Genomic DNA, 27,966 nt, shown 5'->3' on the forward strand with positions numbered 1-27,966 from the left:
TGGTAACCGCTTCTAAAACATGCTACAAATCGTATACCATCCCGTGATCCAGTTGCTAGGTGCCTAAGGAAGCTAATAATTACCGGAGGGTCGGAAAAAATAATATGCCTTAGATGTACAGATGAAAAATTGTGAGGTAGCCGGAGGCCCTCACGGCACCTATTGTTGGGTATCGTGAGGTAGCCGGCGGTCCTCATGGCACTTAAAAGGTTAAATGCTATTTTAGGTAGCTATGGTTTTATTTTGGATGATTCAATGCAAAGCCAGAAGCTTTATTACCATAATAAATTAAACTCTATTGAACAGATATAAGATTTAATTTACAGTGAGTTTATAGTACTCTTATTTGATTAGTGACGTCATAGCGCTGTGGAGAGGGTATTGATTATATAATTATTTTTGTAATAATATTTTTTTATAGTTAATAATAATGGAGATAACCCTGTTCTAATGCTTACATATTGTGTATGTATCAAGTTATGATGAGGATTTTATTTTTATGATGATTGAAAGTAAGATATTGTCACCTAAATTATCCTTTACTAATATTAAGTAAAAAAAAAACATTTCAACGTATAATTTTTTTTATGAGGGTGCAATAACGTTTATCGTAATATCCTCTAATGTTCACGCCCATCAGTGGGTTATTTTTAAGACTAAACTTATCACACAAATATCCGAGTTACATATTTTAATGAGAAAGCTTTAATTTTGTTTTCGAGGTACAATATTGTATCTAGTTGTCGCTAGATGGCGCGAGTCAAAGATTTTTTAAATGACATTTTAAATCGTTATTTGTTATGAATTTTACTTATACCGGTTGTTATTTGAATAATAGGTTAAGGTGATTGTATTTAGAGTAGAAGTAAGATATTTTTGCGATGGCAACATCTTTTATTTTAAGGTAACCCCAAACCCATAATTGGTCTTCCTAAAGGTGGTAAATGAAGTATAAATACCAGAAGTCAAAAACATTTGCGTACCTAAGTTCGATTCGACCGGCCGGCAAGTAGTGTCGTTTCTGTGGACATATTTTACAGAAAAACCGATTGATTTTTACCGCTCCAGTATATAAATACTAGATGGCAAAGGTTGTTGATAACGAAGGTGAAAATATTGTTGATTAGAAATAAAAACTTGTTAAATATAAAGCCGCGTGAATTTAACTTAAAGAAACTTAAAGAACTTAAAGAAAGAGACATTACTTTCCGGTGCCTCAAATACAATAAAACTGCAAAGTTTTTTTAGAATGACTCGTGTTACAAAGTAAACGTGAGGGCAGACTATGTTCACTACCACAGAGTAACAAAGAAATGAAAATTCCTAGCGCAAAAGCGCTGCGTCGCGGTTTTGGAAACAAAATATCGCAGCGCTTTTGCGCCGCTTAGCAGTCAAAAGTTTAAATGTTATTAAAGCCTGAAGATGATTTATATTTTAACTAGCCGTTCTTTTACACCAAAAATATATTGTTCGTGTTTTGTTTTAACCCTATTAGTGCGAAACATATTTTAACAATATATACTAAAATTGCCATTAGGATAATTTATATGAACAAGAAAAATATTCACAATTTCCGTTGTAATACACCGAAATTGATATTTTTTTCAACATTCTCTTCAGAAGATTCTATGCTGTCATAATAAAAATGTAAAATGTGAATACAACATATTTATTAGAAAGGAAAATATAAAAAAGGATATTGAAAGTGAACAAGATTTATTTGTAAACGTGTTTCTCTACGCAAAAACCGTGCAGTACTTTTTTACACTTCTGCGCACGCCAAAAGTGATCTGACGACACTCCTTGGCACTAGGGTTAAAATTATACACTGTTTTTTTCATTTATTAATATTTAGATATAAGTTAACAATTATGTCAAAGCTTCGTATGTCTACAATAGAATATATTTAATTACTAGCTGACCCGGCCACGCGTTGCTGTGAAAATTTAAAAAGTGGAAATAATTGAATTATACGGTATTTCGTTCACTACAAAATAAATTTAATTAATTTTATAGCGTCAACAACACGTGGTAATTATGCTGTTAAAATGTAGCTTATATGACACGTTCGTAGATTTACCATAGCAGCGCCATCTATTGATTACTTACTCAACCCAGTCGAAAGGTATCGACATCTGTTAGAATCATTTGGAGTTAACAGATAATTGTGACTGTCAAATAATAACAGACAATAATTAGCAATAAATTAAAATTGCGACTATAATTTGAGATTTAAACTATCCTATCTCTCAAGTTAGATCGAACTGCACATGGTGTGCGAATTTTATTATAATCGGTTAAGTGGTTTAGAAGTCCATTGAGTATAAACATTGTGACACGAGATTTATATATATTAAGATGTGCAATGTTATATATAAATAATGCAAACTTATGAATTGATGTAAATAAATCAAAGCAAAACAGGTTAAATTATAAAATATTAGTAAGTAAGCATAAATGTGTACCAATTCGCAGATGTTGCCAGGATTAATATACATAATAATGCAGTGCCATGTGAAGTTATATATGTGACTGAAATTGTTTTTATTAAATGTTTATACGTAAAATATATTTTTTAATCAATTTTATTGTTTTATTTAATAAATATAATACCTTCATCGTTATGGTATTGACTCATGCGAAGTAAGCGGTTCATTTCACACCACAGTGATGTAATTTCATTTAAGACAGAGAACATTCTCGACCAATAAACTACCATTTTCAGAGCCTTAAGAGGTTGATAGTTGTTCAAGCTTAAAGAGCGAAAACCTTGAAATCGGCCATACGACTAATTAGCTAATATTGTTTAGTGATGTCGAACTCTGAGGTCTTATTTAGCGCGCTGGCCCAGTTGCATTAGGAGGGGTGGTGATCGAAGTCCAGGCTGGGAGTCTCGATGTCTTGGACTTGAAGTGATACGTTATATAAAAGAGGGCCAATATTGTGTTTACTCCATGGAGTCTCGATGTCCTGGACTTGGAGCCATACGTTATGAAAGAGGGCCAATATTGTACTGGAACGGGACCACCTCATCTTTAGTGGAGTTGAGGCCGTCGATGCTGAAAAATGCGACAATTGTGGAGATGAACTTAATCCGTACTATTAATTCAATCACCGCAACTGGAGGATTGTAAAGGGCGCGTGTTTGACCAGATATGTGTGGGAGCTACATGGAAAGTTCTCTTCGATGACTTGTATGGGCGCTTCGCACTGAGTACGGAGATGCTTTGGCTCTTATCGTTAAGGTTCTCCTCTGTGGAGTTCTTAACGTTCCTCTTCAAGGGAAAAAGAAGAGACTAACAATTAAAAATAAAACAAAAGCTGGACAAACGCGTACCAGCTGCACGAAGTTCTTCGCACGTAGTAAAGCGCTCTACCCAAGTAGAGTTGTGCAGTGTTGTTGTATATGCGGCTTGCGACCGCAGCTTGGACCACAGGCGAGTCAAGGATGGATCTAGATCCAACCTCGGTCGGCCCACGCTGTTTCCATGAACACCGTAACCATTACGGAGCGGGTAGCTGCCCCCTATAAACGGGAGTTGGTGAGTAGAGTTTGTTTTTATTATGAAAAACGCGATATCCTATGCGGAGTGTCGCGGGTGCAGTGGTTGCTGGTGCTGTGCTATCACCGCTTCTTCTTGTAGTGTTGTGAGTGTCTGCAGCGGGTGTGGCGTGATCCGTGTTCTGTGGAAAACCTGTGATGGGCGTGAGGAATACGTCTTGGGATGTCTCTTGGCCTTTGCTGAGGTACGTGGGGAGTAGCGAGAAGTACTCTTTGTGAACAGACGTTAGTTTACAATTTACGTTAATACGTCCAGATTTAGATTAAATTTGTCTTTTTTTTAGATTAAATTTTGTACGCATAATATTAGGGGGACCGGATAGTAATGTAGTTTCTTCGCATGTCGATATTTGATTGTCATTTGGTAGCTCATTACGTATTTGGAAGACGTCGTATACTAGATGGCAAAAGGTTGTTGATAACGAAGGTAATAAATATAATATTGCTGATTAGAAATAAAAACTTGTTAGAAGTAGTCATGTGAATTTAACTTAAGAAAGCGACTTTCAAGTCCCTTTAATATATACATATATAGAAAATTAATTTACTTTTGATTTTATCACGCGCTTTCCACATCGCAGACACCCGTAGAAAGAATTTAATATATATATATATATATATATATATATATATATATATATATATATATATTGAAATTTTGTTTTAGGAATAATATAAAATAGTTAATGAAATTTTTTGTTTTAATTTTGAAAATATACATATTTGATATTTATGTATATATTTTTTATAATAAAAGTATTGAACTAGAAGAATAACTAAACTAAAACAAAAAGGAGCGCAGTGTAGGATATCTACCAAGATGGATTGATGACCATGCTAAGGTCGCTTGACACAGGCCACTTTCAAACGGTCTCATTACAAATACATGGCGGAAGCTTGTATTCAGTAGTCAAGGCTTTGCGGCTAAAATGATAATGATGATGAAGTAAAAATTCCAATTAGTATTATTTAATAAAGGATGGACCAAGAATTCATTGACATTCAAATCTCACAGCCCAAGCAAACATGACGGACGAGTGTTTGGTACCGATGTTAGTGGGATTTGGTGGCAATATATAATAATAAATAAATAAGATTGATTTCACTAAGAATTATAAGTAAACAACTTCTAGTTTTCGTAAATAATTTTAAGACTATATAATATATAATAAATTGGAGAATATATAAAGACTCATAATACCTATTTAAATCACGTAATATCAGTTACTTTTTTGTGTTTTTTAATAATGTAAAAAGGTGAGGCATTCATTTAACAACAACAACAAAATTCAAAAAGACGAATGTTTTTTTAATTACTATCTAATTATCAATAAAATATAAATGAAAAAAAGAAAAACTTGGCAAGGTATACCATTACCATTAATCAAGCACAAGAACACCACCGTTCAAACCTTTAAAGCTTTTACACCTGTAACGAATCATCCTGTATTTGCTTTATACATGCAATATCACACAGTAACTGGAACTTTGTTACACCGTCATCACTATTAAATTATAATTAAATACATATTAGCTAAGTAAGTAATAAATAAATCGACTTAAATATGTTTACAATTAACAAAACTTAATATTTCTAAGAAACAATGTTATACATTTCTTTTCTATATTCGAATGCGAACCTTGATATTGTTGTTCGGGATCGGATATAAACCATGGGTATTAAACCTTTTTAATCAACGGACCAATTTAAATTTAATTTTTTTTTCGGCGAGCCACAGATAATGTAACCCTGATTAATAATTTGAATTTGGGTAAGAAAATGCACAAATTTTAATCCAGAATAATAATAAAAGAGATACCGCACAGTTTTATTCGCTGTAATAACATGAACACATCAAATACAATTCCACCCTAAATATAGCAATCTGTAAAGTGAATCAAAAATAGACCGCAACACAATAACTAAAGGTAATTAAAAATCAAATTAAATTATGAATAATAAAGTAATTTATTTAACCGCAATCGTTTACGTGCATATTATTGTATAGTAGTTCACTGTGCAGTATCTCTCAGTACGTAAATGTGTCAATTTGAACAGTAGTGTAATGCGTACTTTATATAAATCAATAACTCACAAAAGTAAATATTGTGTGCCGCGATGGGTTTCTTTGGGCCGTGGAAGAATTTGTTCCTATGTTCTGGTAATTTTTTTAAACTAAGTGTTACGTGTTATATATTTTATTGATTAATAATATATATTACATTTATTAAAATTATAAAAGGTTAATAAATATTAGATATATACGAGCAGAGATAGTCTAGACCAGTGATTCCCAAAGTGGTCTATATCGACCCCTAGGGGTCTATGACAACCTGCAAGGGGTCTACGTCAGCGAAAAAAATTTGGGGGTCCATGAAATGAAAACGGGGGTCCACGATAGTGGATCTTAACACATACACTGATAGTATCTATTTACTTACATCATACTATCTTTTAATATCAAAACATTTACATTATTTATAAAAGTACCTATGAAATAAAAAAATTATTGTATATGTTTATAAAATTGTGTTAGTTTTAGGATTATTAAATTGACATGTGTATTTACTTTAAGTTTTTTAACACTAAACTTAATTACAGTTAGAAATTTACAGGAAATCAATATCAGGTAAGTAGGGTGTCTAACCAATACGGAAAAACATGGCAAGGGGTCTACGACACAAAAAAGTTTGGGGAACTCTGGTCTAGAATTACAATAACAGGTCACGTGGTTCGATTCCCGGGATACAATCTTATGTAAAACAAAATGAATATATTATTAAATTCTTATACTTTTAAATTTAGAATTTTTAAAACTTTTATTTATCATCTTCATTTATCTTATTCTTTTATTAAATGAACAAAGTATATAGAGATGAAAATGTAGGCAGGCATATACGTTTTCGGAAAAATGTCAACCAAACATTTTCTATAACTTAATTGGTTACTAAGTCGGGGAACCTCTAATTTGACCAGGTCATTAATGATTTTGTACAAATACACTATATACAGGTTGATCAGTGATAGGTGTAAAAAAAGAAGTAAATGTACAGATAATTAGTCAGCAAAAAATTTTAAACATTTTACACCTGTTTCCAATCATACTAAATAATGTGATCACTCTGAAATATATCATATTAATTTACTTTTTCTTTTAGAATGCAACAGGCCAGTGACTTCCGGCAGTTAAAATTTGCAGGGAGATATAGTAATCAATAATAAATTTAAATATGTAGTTATCTGAACATTGACAAACAATTTTTCTTACAATATTATCATTGACTTATATATTATCACAGAAACCATTAATTCTTCTACCATATATTAATTAAGAGCATATCAAATTATCTCTTTAAAGGTTTTATATCTATAACCAATCACTTGTATCAATCCTATATAGAAATAAAATAATAAAAATGTAAGAGAGTAATGAGGGATGTATGAAAGGCGTTACACAGCGAAAGGGAAAGACAGAAGAATTGTAGCAAGAATGAAAAGAACGAAAGATCATACGATGTATGAAAGACGATAATGAAAATAAAAAAATATGTGAAAAAATTAAATAATGTTGAATAGTCAAGATGATGAAGATGAAGACAAGATGGCATCGTGACTTATTCAGCGTAAATTAAAAATATGTTTAACATTTTGGACCCTCATTCAAACTCATCATCATCATATATTCCTATATCTCCAAGATAGACCAGAGAGCGTCCACAATACGTCGCCATCCCCAGCAGCCTTGACCTTCGCGCTTTACTTCGCTCCATATCATTCCAACTGCCTTCACTTCTGCAGTGATCGTCCGCCGCCAGGTTTGCTTTGGGCGGCCACGTCTTCGTTTTCCTTGAGGATTCCACTATAGGGCTTGCCTCGGTATGTGATCAGGGTCCCTTCGAAGCATGTGGCCTATCCAGTTCCACTTGCGGCTCTTGATCTGCTTGATCAATCGGCATCTCACCGCAGCGTTTCCAAAGATTTACGTTGAAGCCAGTGTATACCGAGAATACGTCGAAGACAGTTGTTGACGAAGACTTGTTTTTTATGTCTATGGGGTTTTTTATTATAATAATGGTAAACTGTCATTGGTACAGTAAATGCTGTTTATTCGCGGGGTGTATGTTCCATAAATATGCCTCGAATTTAGAAACCGTGAATACGGAATGCTAGTTAATATGGGATTATAGGCGATACGTTCCTAAGTGATAAAATAAAAAAAAAAGTACATAAAAAAATAAACTATTTAATTGAAGTTTTTGAACATTTTGATGTATTATCTTAAAGCTAAATGGTTTGAAGATTTTTCTCTTCTTTGGCAGTTTTTAAAAGCTCCTTCAATTCAGACTAACACGCAGCAGTGCCGTTAGCAATTTGTATTTTAAAAATAAGACTTTGTTCCATAGACGGATGTTCATAAAGAAATTTCAAAGCTCATTTGTCATTTTTAAGCTTTCAAAGAGATTTTTCAAATTAATTGTCACGTTCTCAGCGCTTGTTGAAGCCTTTTCTGCAATGAAGCTGTGGATAACATGTACCTCAAGATGGCAACTAGCCAGTTCTAAATACTTTCAGTGGACTAATATAAAACTCTTGATTAAATTTCAGTTGCGCTGACTTTTGCCGTGAGCTTCGCCTATGGATCCACTTTGAGGTATATTTATACTATTTTTTACGTGTTAATTTTTTCACTTTTTAATTAAAAACGTTTCTAATGAATTCATTAAAACCACATCATATTTTTACACTGTGTTTACTGATCATAGGTGTCAATATTCACGTAGTAGAAATGTTTCGTCTTTATAGGTTTCTTTCATGAATGCAAAGACGACGTTTTCCTTCGAGACCTGGCATTATTACCAGACTTTAGGGATTTGGCTAGTATAAAACAAAAAGAGGAATTTTAAATTTACTTTACATACTACTAATATCATATATTTTACTTTATACTATGTTAATTGGAAAATATCCTCTTATCGTAACAAATTTCTTTGGCATAGTGTTAAGATAAAAAGCTCTAACAGCCTCTATCTGTATACAATCGCAGGCAAACTCGACTTTGCCGTTCTTGTAACTAAAACGTAAGACAATTAAGGGAAATTAATACGGCTTGACTTGAATATTTTAGTTACGCTAATACCTCACTTTGCGTCGTGGTTACGTTCCAAAAAAACACGACGCAAATTAAAACGCCGCAAAGTGAATTAAGATTTTCTATAGCAAACCATGTAAAGATCGAAGATAGGTTCCAGGGTTACAAAAATACAACTTTTTAAAAAGAAAATTGGACAAAGTAAACATTAAAAAAACCAAAATAATATAACTCTGCTAATAAATAAATTTGAAAAATATATACCTTTTTTGTAACCAGAAACAACACGTTAAAATTTATATAAATTTATTATTCTCTATTAAAAAAAGCACAACACACTACGTAATTGAAACTGAACTTCAAAATTAGCAAAACAAAGTGAAAATAAAACTGTATTAAAATTGCGTTGATTTTTAGTTAAAAAGGGAATCACTGAGTTTTGATGGCATGGCGCAATTAGAAAAAAGTGTTGCCATCTTTTGGAAAAAAAGAAAATTTTAAAATCAATTAAAGACTCAAAACAACGCAACCTCAAATATCTGACGACGCACAGTGAAAATAGTAATTAAGCAGTGACGCGACTTTGAAAAAAACGCAAAACGAAACGATGCAAAGCGAGGTATTGGTGTATTTTCATAGCAGTCTTACGGTATTTTATCAACGGGCAGAATCGCAGAATTTAATTATATATTTATTTTACTAAAAAGAGCTGTGTGGACTATTATACTAGATTTGCCAGAGATTCCTTGGAAGATATGTTTAAAAAAATTGGTAACCTAACAGCTGCTTCCCTATATTTAAATAATCACGTAAATTAGTGACAGATACATGGTAAATATAAGAAATAAATATAAATTTCTAACAATGAAATTTAATCTGAAATAAAAGTTAACTAATCTTTCATGGGTTTAAGTTTATGCGAATCTAATAGAGTTTTAGTAATCGATGTTAGGGGTATTATTAAATAAATTTTGTTATAGCATTCAAGAGTTTTTAGTTGATAGAAATGTTTGGTTTGATATTTATATGATTGATATTATAATGTATATATCAAACATTGTTAAATTTCATTTAAAAAGAGCTACTGTTGGGTTTCTGTTGGACTCTTTTCAACAGATTAACAATCCGACTCGTGAGTAGCTGACTACTTATAATATTAACTCTTAGTAGCCTGATTTACGAAAGTGATTTTTTAATATTACTGTGTTTGCCTAAGGGTCTAGATGAAGGGAATAATAGGTTTTTTTTTTAATTTCGTTGGATAGAATATTTTACAACAGTAAAATACGTACAGCTAACCTATAAAAAAAATTAATAGTAATGCGGACATTCGGTTTAAAAGATTGGTATCAAAATTGAAACTTTAGGTTATTAAGGGTTAAAATGATTGATGATTCAAGTCTTCGTGTAAACGCTTACTTGAATAAAAATATTTTTAATAAATAAATAAAATTAAAACATATGTTATATTTATGCCAGCAGAAATACGTCGGATACGTTTGCAGAGTTGAGAAGATTGAAACGACAGACCATTTCTCCAAGCAATAAATGCCCGTAAGTAACACTAGATGTATTTGCTTTAAGTTGTACGCCAATACAGAGGAGTTCAATCTGATTGTAGTTACTATCAAATTGAGCTCTTCTAGTATTCTTCTCGTGAATCATCATTACCATCATGTCAGTTCTTTCTTTATTTAGAACCGTTGAAGCCTTTTGTTAGCCTTGCAAGCCTGTTACAATTCCATCGAATACAGGATTGGCCAGTAGAAGACCAACGAGTTAATAAACTTATTCCCTAACCATAACTTAAAATTAAAAACTAATGGCGTCTCTTGGCACGTCTGCGTGCTTCGTAGTCCTCGGTGCGTTGTCGTTGTCTCCGCCGCTGCTTCTCCAGGTCATCTTCTTAGTAGCTTCTTTTCGATTGGCCCTCTTTGCTTGGACGTGTCGAGTCACTTTGTGCATGACTTGTTTGGGTACCCTCCCTGGTTTTTTGGGAGGCGTTTTTGATCCCTCTCGGGATCGGTGCGTCTTGGTACGGTAATTGTGGCGTGGCTTACGCTTTACTGTTGATGAGTTTTGTTCTAGTTCGTAGTCGGCCGCTTGGGCCACCAGATGGTTCGGATGGTGTACGGCGTCTTGGAAGTACTTTCTTGACGCCTCTCCGAATGAGCACTCTCTTAATAACTGCAAAGAGTTTTGAGGCGTGCCCCTAACGCTCTGTCTCCAAAAAACCGGAGATCCTATAAACACCAACAAAAATCAATATTTGTCCATTACAAAGATACTAATCTCGACTTACTGGAAACGCGTTTACCATTAAGATTCCATGGTGACTAAGCGGAAATTATCTTGTTTGGACCGATGCCTCTTTCGGTAAAACTACTAAAGCTAAAATAAATACCACTTCGGAAGTTAACGCAAGAAAAGTTACTGCTATAACTATCTATGTGTTCAATATGGACGAAGTGATTTAAAACACATCTCTTATATCGAAATGCCATTCTATATATCCACTTCCCAGTCATTAAGAAAGTCTTATCTTTACATGAAAAAAGCTCTTTCTTAGACCTATTTACTTCGTCAATGTTAACGTCTGTTTTAGGAGAACATACTCGTAAAATATACCAGACCTATTTTGCATTAAAATATGCTTTATTTCAGAACAGAACAATGGCAATGTCGCGATGGTAACTGTATAAGCGTGGACAGCATATGCGACGGCAAACCTAACTGTCCGGATGGCAGCGACGAGACGCACGCCCTCTGTAGGAAGATGAGGTAAAGACAACATGTTAATACGATATACACTCACCTCTTTGTTTACATTATTCATATGTTTCCTAGAAAAGCATGCGAAAAATCGTGCGAAGAAATATGCGTGATATAAAATAAGGTAAATGTTGATATAAGTCCTACAATTTAAAAATGTTGTAAGAATAAAAAACTAAACTTTTTCACCGCGCAAAACTGATAACTCAGTTGAATAAAAAAAATGAAAATGTCTTTATTAAAGTAGGCATTAACATGCACTGTTGAATCGTCAATTATTTTAACATTATAAACAGTAAGCTATCACTGGCTCTGAATGTTGATCTGCTGAGAAGAGCCGGCCAGAACCTTAACAGTAGCTCTTTTTAAAAGTAAATAATATATAGTAAATTATAATATCAACCTATTAATGTTTTAACAAATCAAGTTTCACACATTTTCGCCATTCATCGCCCAGTGTGGTCTCTGCCTTACAGGCAGCGTCTAATGGCTGATATGAATGAATTCATGACAAGTCATACGTGGTCTTATTATACTCTGGTTTTTCCATCCAGGTGTCCATCGAACCTCTTCCGCTGCACTTACGGGGCATGCGTCAGGGGTACGGCTTTATGTGACGGCGTGGTAGACTGTGCAGATTCGTCTGATGAACTGAGCCCTCTCTGCCGACCCTCTGAAGATTACAAGTGAGTATATACAATTATCACCAACTTTCCTCCTAGGACATCGATTTGGTGAGGTGAGGTTTGAATTTGATATGTAATCCTTATTGTACATTAACTAGAACAGGGGTTCGCAACCTTTTCAATCAATGGTCCAATTTAAATTTGAAAAAAATTTTACGGGCCACACATGAAGTAACATTTATTAATAATGTACAAAACTTTAAATTGTAAAATTAAAAAAAAATGAATGATTTATACGTACATTTATGTTAATGGAAAATAAAAACAACCCAGCACAAGAACAGAAAAATAAAAATACTTATCAGAAATTCGGGACTATTTTTTCAATTTAAAGTAATTAATATTAGCTTCAATTGATTAGGTGATTACACGTTCCTCAGTCTTTGACGGTGGTCAATTTTGATTAATTTAAAAGTAGAAAATAATTTTGAAGCATTCCTAACGGAGACGTCATTTTTCGCGAAAAGCAGAAATGTCTCAGAGCTATAAGTTTTTTTTAAAAATTTAGGTGTTTACCATGGAAAGTAAATTTTTTAATCTATGTTATTCTGCATGTCAATGACTTCCAATTGATATAACACTACGAGCTTATTGACGGGAAAAAGTCGATGGAATAAATACAATTTTGGAAATGCTTGGTGAGCCACAATAATATATATATATATATATGTAACAGGTGGCGTGTTGCTCATCCCTGTTCTAGAATAATTCATAGGTCCTTCATTTTTCCTTTTTTACGTTGTTTCGTCAATAGTGTTGTGACCTCGTCGTTAAATTGTTGACGAAAGTACCAATACACCTGAATAACCTAGGCCTTTTTTGTTTTACATACGAGTACGTTTTCCACCTATTAAACTTGCGGGGCCACAACTATACAAGGCAACTTCATGTATTTGTTGTATTCTATACTCCACGTAATTAGAAATCATTATCCAATTCATTCATACATCTGTTCCCGTAATCTTTATAGGATTATATCGTTAATTAAAACAACCTACGGGTATTCCTATATCAGTTTCCCATGTTCTTCAGTTATGTTAATTTTACCTCCATGTTTTCATTGTACCGTTTCTCTTCCAGTAATCAGTACAAATGTGACAACGGTGAGAGAATTCTAGCCGCCAAGAGATGTGACGGTGTTGCGGACTGCAGCGACGGGTCTGACGAGACGGTCAGGTCCTGTGGCTCCATGACCTGCTTGCCTCATCTGTTCCAATGCGCATACGGTGCCTGCGCTGACCAAGGAGCTGATTGTGATGGTGTAAGTAATTTATAAGTACAAATGTGTCTTTAACAACTAAAAATATGTTTATAACTTTTTTTCTACTTATATTATATAAACACAAAACCACACTTACACGGATAACATTCCGTTCTGAATAATTAATATATATGTGCCTGTTTATTATTAGTATGGTTTTTTATTTTTCTAAGGTGTCTACTTCCATAATATATGGGACATATATTTATTTATTTACTTTATTAGAGATAGACAGTAACAAAAGGCAGTAAGGAAGTACAAAATTAGAAGCTTAGAAATATAAAATTAGTTACAGTTGTTACCTTATAACTATCTCAATGAGAACATATAATGATTTATAATCAAACAATGAAAAAACAAATGAACAAATAAAAAAAATAAATAAATAAATAAAATAATATAGATACCATATATGAGATGTGGGACTCTATTAGTTCAAAAACAGATATATAGGATATAGGGAAAGCAAATTCAGAGGCGTGAATTTAATTTAGCGATATTAATTTTTTCTTCGCTCCGAAATCGAATCACAAATGAGAAGATCCAAAAACCAAAGAGTTCAGCTCTGCTCGAAGAATTACTGGTGTGAAGTGGTCGTGGGTGGGGTACATCGCTCGTGCAACTGATGGTGTTGGGGCCGAATGGCTCTCAAGTGGCAAACACGAGCCGGTAGCAGGATATAGGACATACCAGGAGGACCGACGGCATAGTAAATGCTGAAAATAAGAATAAACTTTAAATAAAATAACCGATTTAAATTTTTAGATATAATCGAACTTTATTAAATTAAATTGATTTTATGTCAGAGAATAACTATCTTTTAAATAAGAAAAGTACCAATATTTAGCCACTTCCGCATATGCAGTGGTAGTCGTGCAACAAGCTGCACCACCCGCCAGCCCGCTGGCAAACAATGCGAATTACACAACTGCCACCGTAAAACCACTCAACACGTGTTTCACCCCTCCAAGGGCATCTTCAGAGGTTATGTTACACCGATTAGTGCACAACACAACGACTCTATATTTTTAAAATTCCTAAGTAGCAACAGACAACACCAGCAACAATTTTATTTCTTATGAATGCAAATGCTGTAAAGACAAACTTTATGCAATGGATAAATTTAAAAATATACAATGTAAAAAGGTAATAGAGATAATTGTAAAAGCTTCGAAACTCATTCCTCACCATAGTAAAATAAATACTTTATTAAGTTTTGCGTTTTTAAAATATACGTAATTGTGGAAACATAATTGTTTTTGATATACACGATTTTATGTATATATTAATTCTTCTTTGAAAACGAAATGTATACATGAGCATTGTTGATTGTTTTTACTAGAAAATGGATTGCGCGGACAGTTCAGATGAGTCCGCTGAATTGTGCGGTAGACCTGGTCCACTTGTGGTTAGACCTAAGCCCACAACCACCTCAACTACTGAAAAGTGAGTTGCATATGTTTAATTATATTTGACAGTTAACTTTTACACCTGATTTGAGGACTTAGACTGTAAAATTATTTTTTTCTTTTGTATTCTGTTTGTATTTTGGGTGTGGAACCGCAGAAACTCGTCACTTCTGCGTCTTCATGCGTAGCCTGTGTGATGTCTTTGTTAATAATTACGAAAATAATTTTTACTTCACTTAAAAAGACTATTGCTTAACAAAACGAAATGAACACCCGGAATACAAAATCATTCTGTATTCCGGATGTTGTTCTAGTTGTTAGTCTTGTGGGGCTCTTACAACTTCGTCGATCTCAGGGCCTGCGGGTCGAAGATCTAATAAAAAAGCTAATAAAAAATTCCTTCCTTCTACTACATACTATTCGCCGCCTTCCGGCGCTTCGGCGCGCTGCTAGACTTGCTGTGTTGCTGCTGCTGCTTTTCTCCTTCGATGTCGGCGTCGGTGTCTTGTTGTTCTTCTTGCAACTACCTCCTGGTAGTTGCTGTTCGGTGCGCCCTCTTGCTTGGGCTTGTCTTGTCACCTTGTGTGTGACCTTGGTCTTTTTGGAGGGCGTCTTTTAATACCTTTCGGGGTCGGTGCATCCTCGTCCGGCATTGATGAATTTTGCTCTGGTTCGTAGTCGGCCTTGAAAAAACTTCCTTGACGCCTCTCCGAAGAATTGCGAAAAAAAAATCATTGTTCTAGTATATTACGATTGCTATTTCATACTTTATCTAACATCTTCAATACCATCTTCAATAACAGTTCAATATCCCTCACTGCCTTAAAACGAAAAGATTTGCAAACAATCTTTGTAATTAGTCATGACTTTTAGCACTGAAATCTTGTAAGTACTCCTTGGGCCGTATTGACAATCACACCTTTATCCAACGAGCTATAAATGTCGAAATTTTTCATTCGAGACTTTCTTACTTCTTCCTTCGAGATTAAATCAAGAATGAGGTAATCCTAGATTAATGAAGTAACCGAGTTAACACAGTGGATTAGCAATTCGAAGTGGCAGCGGATCTTATAGGTTCTGGATTAAAGACCACGGACCAGACGACACTGTTAAGATCCTTGGAAGACGTGGGAAGCAGGTCCCTTTTAATCAGGTTCTATTGTAATGACGATTATGATGATTTTACAGAAACGTTATAACGACAATAAGCAAGTGTAAGCTTCCGGAGTACCCAGAACATGGCAAATATACCGTGGTCGGCATGAAAGACGCCGTCCCTGGACAAGTTGTATATAAGCCAATACTAGAAGTGACCTGCGACAAAGGATATGCTCTGGAAACTTCTGGAAGTTTATATTGTGTTGACGGCCTATGGTCTGCACCGCCACCGCGCTGTTTCCGTGAGTATATCTTCGCTTTATTTATTTATATATTTAGATACACCAGCAGTACTTTAAGTTAAGAATATCGTATAAATTACTCTATTAATAATAATTTTGTTATGTATTTTCTATAGGCGGCACTACGCATTATAAAACATATATATTTCATATATAGGAATGAGAAGGCGCAAACGTAATAAACTGAGATTTGTATGGACTGATACTCTTTTCTGGTTTTATGTTGTTGCTATAATCTATACTTATACTATGTCTGAAACTCAATCATATCTTGTTTAGGTTTTAAATGTGATCATATTTGGACAGTACAAAAGCAATGGTAATATACGAGTAACATGACGTACGGCTTTGTAAAACCGACGGTCGGGCGGATGCGGTGAGACATGGGAGTTCTCCGCGGCGAAATATATTGATGACTACGAATTGGTCAAAATTCAATTAATATTAACACCATTTTTAAACGGTTTTATTTAGTTCAACCCGTACGGAATTTGTTTACACCTTCCCGTTGTCAGATTGATCTGAATTTGGTACACACGGTTAATTTAGATGACAATACAATATAATAAAATCAATAACATTATAAATCTAAGATGGCCGCCGATACAAAATGGCGGATTACATATTTTTCCTTAACCTCCTCAATATGGGTATCAAATGAAAGGGCTACACTAGTAAAATACGATGATTATGTCAAAATTTGAAATTCAAGATGGACGCCGTTCCAATATGGCGGACTAGGTACATATTTTTCCACAACCACCACAATATGGATATCAAAAAACCGTTTAACATTGCTGTTTTATACATAAGATGAAATTCTTGTAACAAACAGAACAATGCATGATGCCGGAGAACCCGACAGTGACGTACCAGTGCACTTTCACCAAGAACGGCACTCGCAGCACTAGGCCCTGTCGCCAGTACGAGGTGGAGGGCACCACGGCGGAGCCCAGCTGCCGAGAGCACTTCCGCATGAAGGACCTGCAGCTCACCGCCAAGTGCGTGGATGGACAGTGGGAAAGACTCGTCAGTTGTGCCCCAGGTAACTAAAGATTTGCGTGAAGATTACAAGAACATGTTCTTTGCATCATTAAGTTGTCCAGGAAATCCAGGGTTCTTACCAAAGTATCTAGGAAAATAACTAAGAGAAGTTTGGTATGAATTCCACGTAATCCTGAGTATATCTCTTGTAATTTTTTTATTTCTGGAAATAAAAAAAAACTGTCTTTCCCCCAATTGGTGGTGATGTTCGTAAATATTTCATTTCCGAAACCCTTAACCCTTAATTAGGCGCATTCAGAAAATCACTCAATTAGGCGCATGGGGTCTTAAATGACCCCAAAAAAATATTGAGAAAAGAGTATCAAAAAGGAATAAAACTTAATGGATTTCTTTAGTAATTAATAAAGTACTTTAATATACTTAACTTTAAGAAACAACTGCTTACTATGACATTAAAAATATTAAAAAAAAACAAAAACAGTAAACCTCTTTTTAAACTAATTTTTTTGGCATAGCCAAGATCAACTTAAGAAATAAAGTTTATTCAGCCTCATCAGCGGAATCTTCTGTTCTGCATCCGACGCAGTAAATCCTTGAGTGTTGCTGACAAATAAATTTACGACACTTGAAACATTTTGGTGGCACTTTTTTGTCGTCCTTTCTAGGACATGATGAACAGCGCCCGCGCTTAGCTGTCGATTGATAAACCGCCTTGTTCACTTTATAAACTTCATGGAGCCGTCTTTTTGTTGTCGCTGGTACAGCACGTAGTTGTATGCGACGTTTTTGGTGATCTTCCTCATGTGCCGCAGCTATTTTCTTCAAGAAAATCCGTCTTGTATATGTCAAAGTCTTCTCAGTATTCGCTTTGTGTATGACAAATGGGTTGATTCCAGATATGTTTATACTCCAGGTAAATGTAAAATAATATTTTGTGCTCGGGTCCTTACTGCGTTCGATGGTGGTACTTTACACCATTTCACTTTCGGGCCATTTCTCTGAGTATGTCGAGATAAAAAATAATTATCTTCCGTCGATACAGGGATGTCTTGGATATGTTCAGACTCCTCAATTTCGCTTTCTGAATTATGAGCACTATCAATGACAGCATCGTTTAAAGTTTCGTCTTGCGAATCCGAACCAGCAACATCTTGCTCTTCATCAAGCACTTCATCCAGCCATTGCAATATTTGTTTGTCGTTAGGCATTTCAATTCAAAAAAAAAGAAAAAGCATAGAAAACAACCCAAAAATACATAAAGAAATCATACCGTATCAAAATACACACATACAAAGATAAACAGTAAACAATATACTAATATAAACACAAAAAAAATCACAAAAGTTAAAACTTACCTTTGCCAAAAAATGGAACGTAACTGGGCGCATGGGGTCAGCTCTCTAAAGGACAGCGATGTGTGTGCAAGAGTTAATGTTCTGGATGCTACTAATTTGCGTACCCCGAGGGAAATGAGGAAGCTAGAAAGAGCGTTAGTACGCTCTGAAGACTGTAAGCCATTATTTTTTGAATTTTAAGCGGCCCTGACCCCATGCGCCTAATTAAGGGTTAAATGAGTGTCATGCGCTATACAACATCAGATGTAGTCTTCATATACCGACACGGAAGAAGAGCAAGTCACAATTATGATACTTTTTAGTAAATTGGGATATTATGGTTTTGCCTTAATTTCTTCTGAGCGTGAAGCTAAACATATTGGTGCCTAGAAGTATATATATAAAACTACATATCTTAATGTTCTGATAATGTAGTGTGGTAAACTAGGAATTTCCTAGGACAATAACCAATTCTTATTAGGAGTACCTATAATCATCATCTCAACCGTACTTACAATATCATCATTTCAACCGGAGGTAGATTACAGATGAACATAGGCTTCCCCATAGATTTCCAATGATCGATAAGAAACAGCAGTGTCTTCCGCTTTGTGCAGGTGCTTTTGCGGATGTCCCACATTGTGTTTACCGATCCTGTGTTTTATGGTTCTAGAGTGTGGCACAGTGGTCTCTAAGGGTCAACAGCTGGTGGTAGGCGGGCGCGAAGCTGAACGCGGCGAGTTATCCTGGCACGCCGGCATCTACAGGAAAGGATGGTCTACGCAGCAGATCTGCGGGGGTTCCTTGATTAGAAGGAGTACTGTTATATCAGGTAAGGTAAAATTCCCTCTTGTTATTTCACGTACACTAGGACACGATTCTAGATTCCATTCGCATACCCGGACAGAGGCGGAGCAGATCGTAGTAAAGGCTTTTTTTTTTTGTTTCGGTGGGAGAAATCTTTCGGACGTTCAAGATTCCCCGCCTCTGGTGGAAGGACAAGGGTATGTGGGAATTCTACCTACTAAAACGCCCCCCGGTGATCGCGCTCTGCGCTATACGGGGGACCGCTGTATCTCCCGGTCAGGGATCGCCACGCGGTCTTCCCTCGCGCCGTGCTATTTTTTCGATAGCCCGTCCCGGGGTATACGTGTATACGCTACCCCCGAAACCCTCGTGGTGCTATCACGATCGTTCGAGACCACGTCGAACCATCGTCCGCCTCAGAGTCTAGTTTAGGGCCCCCACCCTAAACTCCCGCGACTCCGAAGCCCCTGTTTACGGTAAGGGAGCACCATAACCTGTAAAGACTAATGGAGCTGAACATCACCGAACCTTAGATTCAATAACAAAGTTATGACATGGATTTTTGTATATTTAAAATATCTTTCAGGGTTTGAGTGTATATATACGTAATAAAGTTTCACAAGAGATCTAGGCCTTTTCTTGTGTTATTTTTAAATACATAATTAAATAAATGATATATTATTCCAGTATTTTTAGTTGATCAAAATATTTGAAACGTAATCTATTGATTCAATATTTTTAATTTTATTAAAAAAGAGAAGCTGTTTAGTTTCTTACCGGCTCCTATAAGATCAGCATTCCGAGTCGGTGTGTGGTAGGATACTTACGGATGTAGTCAACACTGACATTTTTATAATGTCAATTAACACCTGTATTGCGCCAATAAAATAAAACATTTTCATCTAATGCGGTGGCGGTCCAAATATGCTTTCAATAAGCTTTCAGGTTATGCGTGGCAGCCTTTTTTAGGCTGCGACCACTATACATATAAAACTCAATGCATTTGCGGGTATACGTTTTGCTATATTTCTTTCTATATCGTTAGGATATTCGAAAATGTATCTACTTAACTCTAGATTTGCTCCAGGATGTGCTTCATAGAAAGTGAGTAATGAGCAAATGAAAATATTGGGTCGATTTGGACTGTTGTATTTTTTATAGTGATGGGACATATTGTAATAAACTCATTGTATTTGCAAGTATGCGTTTTGCTATATTTCTTTCTATATCGTTAGGATATTCGAAAATGTATCTACTTAACTCTAGCTTCGCTCCAGAATCTGCTTCATGGAAAGTGAGTAATGAGCATATGAAAATATCGGGTCGATTTGGACTGGTGTTTTTTTATAGTGATGGAACATATTGTAATAGACGGTTCGAATGGAACTTCACCAAATTCAAAGTTTTTATTTATATGCATTCTTTTCCGTATCGGGTTGATATCCATGTGGTATGATATCTAAAGTATTGTGAAAATGTAATTTGTAATAGTAAAATATATTTCATGAACTGTAGATAACAAGTTTGAAGAAGTAATTATTGGGGCATGACACAGCAGTTGTCATATTGTAAATAAAGTTCAGCATGCTGGAATATCTCGTGGACCAATTCTTTAGTAACAAAGTGCTTCCAACTACGGTACTATAGGTTCAGCGTGCCCCAAGGTACGAGATTCGTACGACGAATTTGCAAACAGGTACGGCGCGACAGTCGGGACTCTGCGATAATATTCCTACGCTATGGGATTTTATAAAAATAAGCATTAAATTCAAAATAACGATTTGGATACTTTACACTATAGTTATATACTATGGGTACATATTGTTACATACTGTGGGTACTGACTCGAAATGAAACACCACTGGTTCACAAGGAGTCCTTTATTCGTAAATTACATGGTCACCCTACTTTAACACAAAGTATACTTTCGCTCAGTCCAAACTACGCTTCCAAATCGTTGAAGAAATCATTATCCAAATAACTTACCAAATAGTTACTTTTTATCACTGATCGTAGATCTTAATCTTATAACTCGAAAAACAACGCTGAATTGTCGTCATCGGGAGTACACTTATACAACGGATAAGGTTTTAGTAAGATCTAGATGGTACTCGAAGTCCAAGAACGCTGTTGTCCCTATTCGTATCTAGATGGCGCCAGTAGTATTTTACATCACGCAATCATTGTTTCATTCTCACTAACTCCCTCTTTGAATGCATAGTCGAACATCTCTATTTTCGGGACTTGGCATATATACCACACTTTATACCGGTTTTGTTTATTTTAAAAACGTCAACCATCACCTTTACAATATTTAATTCTTTGTTATTGATATAATATAAAGACTTGCTGAGTTTCTTTTGCTCCTTCTTCTTTGTTCAGTTCTTCACCTTTGAACAGATGGTAGACTCATCTTGACGACTTTTAGTGATGTATTCCTTTGGTAATGTTAAATAAAAATAAATGAATATAAATTGTGATTATTGTTAACCAGCCGCACATTGCTTCTATGATGCGAACAAAGCCGCGAAAATGTCGGCGAAGAATTTCGCAGTGGCTGTCGGCAAGATCTACCGATCGTGGAACGATAGGAGAGATTCAGGTGCCCAGAAGAGAGATGTGAGTCATTTATACTTCATATTTATTTTTTAAGATACACGGTGTTACATATTTTTATATCTTATATGGCAAAACACTTGACGATAGCGCTTTTGGCCGCTAACAACTTCTTAGTTTCATTATCATTATCAGCATTTCAGACGCAGAGCGTCGACAGCTGAATATATGCCTCCATAGATTTGTAATAAGATCGGCTGCAAGCGGCCCATGCACCCGTGTCCGCCTTGTGAGTGAACATCCTTAGCTGTGCTTGCCGGTCTGTGGTCTCGACTGCAGAACCTTAATGCCCCAAGTGTCATTCGTTCTGCGCGATTCAGTTTGCCAATTCACTGGATTACGTCGATTACTTTTGTTTAGCTACGGATTTCCTCATGCTTGATTCAATCTCGTAGAGAAATTCCGAGGGTAGCTCTCTTTATGACTCGCAGTTTAGTTTTAAATAATATTCCCTCGGTTGATTATAACGACCTTACCTCATAAGATGAGTTAACGAAATTTCGTGTATATTTCGATGCAGTTTTTACAATATTCACAAACAAATCAAGTCAAACACAAAATTAAAATTATATAAGTAAAAAAGGACCAATATATAGCTACTTCCGCACATGCAGTAGTAGTCGTGCAATTAAGTGCACCGCCCGCCAGCCCGCTAATAAACACAGACTCTGCGTTTGGCACTAATCGGTGTAACATTACTCCCGAAGATGCCCCGTGGAGGGGTGAAACACGTGTTGAGTGATTTAGCGGTGGTAGTTGTGTAATTCGCATTGCGCATTTATCAGCGGGCTGGCGGGAGGTGCACTTTATTGCATAACTACTACTGCATGTGCGGAAGTAGCTATATATTGTTCCTTTTTTATTTAGGATGGACTTACGCAAAATAACGCCTGAATCTATTACAAAACAATATATATTTAGGCTCTTCGCGGCCCTATTTACTGCTCCTAGCTCTGTCAATTCTCATTCGCACAAATAAAATACTATTGTGCACTGCCGTTAATGTTATAATTTAGTTAATAATTGGAATTTAAGTAATTTTTTTTTGGCAAATAATCACATTAGGAACATTCTCCGAAGCGCGCCAGAATAGCAACCCCCTACTAGCTTTTCGGACAGCTTTAAACACCACTTGATAATAGAATTCTTGATGATTCTCTTAAAGACTGGCAATATATTTTCCGGATGTGCCTACATATATATAAATTAGTTGTTATTTTAACTTTGCCGTAATTTCCAGGTCTCCGAACTCTATATTCCGGAAACGTACAAACATTTCGAGAACAATTACCAAGATGATTTGGCGCTGCTTGTGGTTGACCACCCGTTTGAATACACGGCATATATACGCCCGGTCTGTCTCGACTTCCAACCAGAGTTCGATGAGTTCCAACTGCATGCCGGCAATTTGGGAAAGGTGAGTTTACGCTATAACACCACTGCTGGTTTTTTTATGGCTCCCACTATTGGGGGCCTCACGTACCCCTAACTTTTTTGGATCAGGGACTTTATTGTTCAATAATTTTTTCACTCTTTTCTTTATTTATCACTCTCTTACACGCGTCACAATATCTTTCATTCTTTACTTTTGTCCTTCACAATATCTTTCGTTTTGCTCATTTATACCTTCTTTCTTTCCTCGCCTTTCTTCCATCAACTTCTTAATCTAAGGTACATTTTATTTATTTTTATTTTGCCACTACACCACTGCTGGTTACTGAAAATGGTTCTTCCTGTATACCTCTAATTTTCGGGGGGAAATCTTCTGGATGTACCTAAAATATCCTGCCGTCTAGGGGAGAGATAAAATTATGCGTGATACCCACTAACACTTCTTTAGTGGTACGTCTACCTTCTTCGGACCTGCGAGGTACCCCACAGTACAGAGGCATCCATCCTGTACCACAGTAACACAAAACCACTTCGCGTTTTTGCACTTTTCGGGTTAATATTGCGCGGGCGTGGAAGGCTTTCACCCCCAATGCCTGCAAGCCCGATGTCCTTCTAGACGCCTCGTACAGTATTGGTTACGTAAACCTTATTTTAATGAATCCGGATTTAAGTTTCTTTTTAGTTAGGTTCGTATATATAAATTTTATTAGCTTAGCATCGAGAAGCAAAATGTGTTAATTATTTTTAATTCTCGTTGAATAAGTTAACGACACCGTATTGATCTTAAACTGTACTCTTAAACTGTACTGTACTCTCATGTTTCTAAATGTCAAATATGGTGTAAACCATGTATCGTTAAGAAACAAATGTGAGATGAAAAGACTCGCATCTTTCTTCTGAGCGCCCAAGTTTCGCCAGTCGATCCACGGTCGTATTTATGTTTTATTTATTTTTCATGTATTAATGTTTCCATGTATTAATATACACAACCTTATGTGAAACCTTATAAACAAACTTGTAGCCTACTTAATTTCAAATAATTGAAACAATGAAACATATATTTACTATTTGTAATTGCTTTTCTAAGCACCTTAAAGTCAAGACATTGATAGAACTTGTTTAAATATGTATTTATAGAAATACTACTGACAGGTCCAGAATGATGATTTTTTAGCGAAGAATCTGCCAATAAACTCGTCATTTACTAAAGAATAAAAAGTAATGGCAGTTTATTGTTTCATGCCATAAATATTCTACTGTCTCCTGTTAGCAAGATGCTAATACGAAGCATGTTTCTCTATATAAACATTGATAAAATAATAAACTGCTGACAGAATAAAAATAAATTATTTATTATTATTCTGTCAGCTTTTCTAAAATTATAAAATCATGAAGAACACTACGAACCTAGTTGTTTCTCCTCCCCTGGGTAATTTATAATAATATTTTATCCTCTTATCGAGAGATAAGTTTATAAATCGCTGGATGCAACTGTAGGAATACGAAATATGTATATAGCTACAGTTGTTAATATAAAGTAGGCTAAATACGAAAGGAAATGTAAGAGGAATGCAAAATATCGTGAAGAAAAAAAAGGAGAAATTAATATAATATGTAAGAGTTATAGAATATGGTAAATCAGGGACGCTTTACCATTGTAGAAGTCCCCAAAAATGAGGGCCTTAACAAATATGATCATAGTTAGGCACAATATACACACAGACACACATATATATATATATATATATATATATATATATATATATATATACATGTTTTTTTTTTTAAATAATATTACAAGCAGAATCAAGTATAATTCAAGTTTATAGTTCCTTATACCTCCTCATTGTAATATCAGGAAGGCACCGGAATCGCATTTCAGTTTTTTTAAGGTCTGAGACTGAGTTATATGAGATTCACATAATCACTGTCTTTATTTGTACTTCTCTTTCTAAGAGCAGGATTGTATTTCAGTTTACACAATCTGTGTCTCAAAGGTTGCAGGTTGGGGAATGGAAGACACAGCGGGCCGATACTCTGAAGTGCTGAAAGTTGTGGAGCTGCCCGTGATAGAGTTTCAGGTGTGCTGGGAAAACGTGCCGCTCGACTTCAAGGCTCACATCACCTCTAACAAGTTCTGTGCGGGATACTTCAACGGTATTGTCACAATTTATTTCACTATACAACTACAAGTAGAGTTAAATAAATCTAATATATAAAATTCTCGTGTCACGGTGTTCGAACTTGAACTCCTCTGAAACGGCTTGACCGATTTTTACCAAATTTTATATGCGTATTTAGTAGGTCTGAGAATCGGCTACTATCTATTTTTCATACCCCTAAGTGATAAGGGTTGTTCACCCTTAAAATTTTTATTTTATTTTTTTGACGAAATTTTTTGTGTTTATTTTTTTATGATACAACATACAAAAATACATACAACCCTAAATTTTCACCCCTCTACGATCAACCCTTATTTTTAAATTAAAAATTAAAAGTATTTTTTTTGCAAAACAACGTTTGCGGGATCAGCTAGTATTTATATAAAAGCTCTTCTTAAAAGTAACTATGCATAATTTCTAACAAAAATATGGAAGATTAGGTGGTGGTCGTTGCTGTTTGAGTATGTTATTGCTGTTAGTCCTTGGGGCTTTTACACTATCGAACCTGAGTTTACGACACAGATGAGTCCGTGAACTTGAATTTAACTTATTGTTAAGTCAGTAAAGATATTGTTTATGTGACTACTCGACTTAAAAGTAGCGTGAGTCAATCGACTGCTAGCGGCATCTATCGGTGCCGCCTAAAGCAAAAGTTTCTAAATATAGATAGAGATAAAAAGAGCATGAGCGCAGCGGGTGTTGACGACGGACTGAACGAACGCAACGTTCCCTGTCAGGCCGCACGCGTACTAAAGGCACTATTCAGTGTTTTCAGTAAAACTATAGTGTATCTCATTAACACGTTCACTGCGGCTTGAGGCCGATTCAGCCTCATGGTAGACTTTGCACTGGTGCGGCGCGTAAAACTTGTGTTTTCTCTCTAGTGCGGCGGCTGTTTACACTCAACCGTATGAGGTATGACAAAAACAAATACAGCTTTCTTTATGTCTGCGAAGCATTGACTCAATATTGTAAAAAATGATTGAAACATGAGGCAGAAAAGGCCTCAACCGCACTACTAGGAAGTTCAGCTTGAGGCTGATTCGACCTCAGCCGCACCAGCTGAAAGTTCTTCAAAATTGGGCCCGCAGTGAACGTGTTAAGTTAGTTATGTTTGCACTGTATAATATTTCAAGCTGTTGTCCAGGACTTTACTATGCCCTTTACAGCATCACACTGTTTTATTTCTGTTTTGAGTATTTAAAAATTAATCATATCATCAACACTTGCATTATATTTTCCATGATCAGGCACGGCGCTGTGCAAGGGAGACAGCGGCGGTGGACTAGCCTTCCCCTCCAAAGAGTCCGGGGTAGTCCGCTACTACCTTCGCGGCGTGGTCTCTACATCTCCGACTTCGGAGACCGAGGAGTTGTGCAACTCGCTCTCCGTCACCACCTTCACCAAAGTCTCTGTTCAGGCGCAGTTCATCAGAGACTACCTCCAAGAGGAATTTTGAATACAAAGAATTCAAAAAACGAATAGTCTGGTTTTAATAAAGATTTGATTAAAAAAACTCATTTTTATTTAAACTATATGTTCTATATAACATTAAAACTCATATAAAATCTGATCATGTCTTAAAGGTAAGCTCACTGTCGCTCAGAAAAGAATGAAAGTATCGAACATAGGTCAGGAGATTTGTAAGTTGAAGTTGAAGAACAGAGAGTAGGCCAGTTTGGCGCAGAACAGTTTACCGAGGAGGTCTCAGTACAGGACCAATGTGTGATAAAATACCTCCAAAAGCTGAACCGATCTTGTTAAGGTTTTTGTAAGACCCTGGGATGCAGGCCGCTGCTAATCGGTCAGGTCGATTAAAATCATTACGATCACTGTACTTCTTTTTTTTTTTTTTTTTTTTAAATGACCCCCGCTATTGGGGGCCTCGCGTACCCCTATTTATGTTGGGATAGGGACTTTACAAGCATTAAATTTTTTCACTTAGTTATTTTATTTTCATTCTCTTTTCTTTCATTCTTCACATAATCTTTCTTTCTGTTCTAATCTTTCATGCCACAATTCGTCTGTCTTTCTCTTTCCCTCTGATCATCTATCATTCTTCCCTTGCTTTTTACATTTTCAATAGCTTTTTATTTTTTATTTTTATTTTACATTTTTGTTTCTTATACAATAATAATTTTTATTACAGATTTATATATCACTGTACTTCAGTGAAACGAGGTAATCGTCTACCAGCGCCATCTATCGTCATTGTCTTAAGTTTTTATACAAGAAAGGTTAAAAACGGATTATTACTCTTTGTTCGTTGTAGTTTACAGCTATATACACTTAACCTAAACTTCTTTATAGTAATAAGTTCTAAGAACCGATCTAGAATTTCAGCTAGATTCGTTATATTGTTTTTATTCATATATTCAAATTATAATCCAACCAGGATCAGGTATAGCAGATACTTGTGAGAGAATACCAGAACATAATTTGGTACAAAATAACATCAGATTGAAGTCCT

The 27,966-nt window shown here is 35.5% G+C and overlaps 1 protein-coding gene across 1 annotated transcript; it reads left to right on the plus strand.

The window, feature by feature from the left end:
• The first annotated feature begins 4,588 nt into the window (after positions 1–4,588).
• On the plus strand, positions 4,589–27,003 carry LOC137926122 (modular serine protease-like). The gene is made up of 13 exons (XM_068769650.1): positions 4,589–4,614; positions 10,135–10,206; positions 11,317–11,433; positions 11,979–12,110; positions 13,191–13,371; positions 14,714–14,817; positions 15,969–16,180; positions 17,016–17,225; positions 19,193–19,351; positions 21,821–21,945; positions 23,183–23,359; positions 25,332–25,491; positions 26,747–27,003. Exons 1-13 carry the CDS (start codon positions 4,589–4,591, stop codon positions 26,953–26,955), a joined length of 1,884 nt encoding a protein of 627 aa, XP_068625751.1. The 3' UTR covers positions 26,956–27,003.
• The last annotated feature ends 963 nt before the right edge of the window (positions 27,004–27,966 follow it).

This window comes from Battus philenor, unplaced genomic scaffold, assembly GCF_028537555.1.
Source record: "Battus philenor isolate CCGP_79_NKW_IND1 unplaced genomic scaffold, ilBatPhil1.0.hap1 SCAF_29, whole genome shotgun sequence".
NCBI classification, from domain to species: domain Eukaryota; kingdom Metazoa; phylum Arthropoda; class Insecta; order Lepidoptera; family Papilionidae; genus Battus; species Battus philenor.

Bases quoted from the DNA above. Each gene is read 5' to 3' on its own strand.
- LOC137926122 (XM_068769650.1), top strand. From the start codon at position 4,589: ATGACGGACGAGTGTTTGGTACCGAT. The intron at 4,615-10,134 runs GTTAGTGGGATT...TTATGCCAGCAG, and splicing joins GACGAGTGTTTGGTACCGAT to AAATACGTCGGATACGTTTG. The intron at 17,226-19,192 runs GTAACTAAAGAT...TTATGGTTCTAG, and splicing joins ACTCGTCAGTTGTGCCCCAG to AGTGTGGCACAGTGGTCTCT.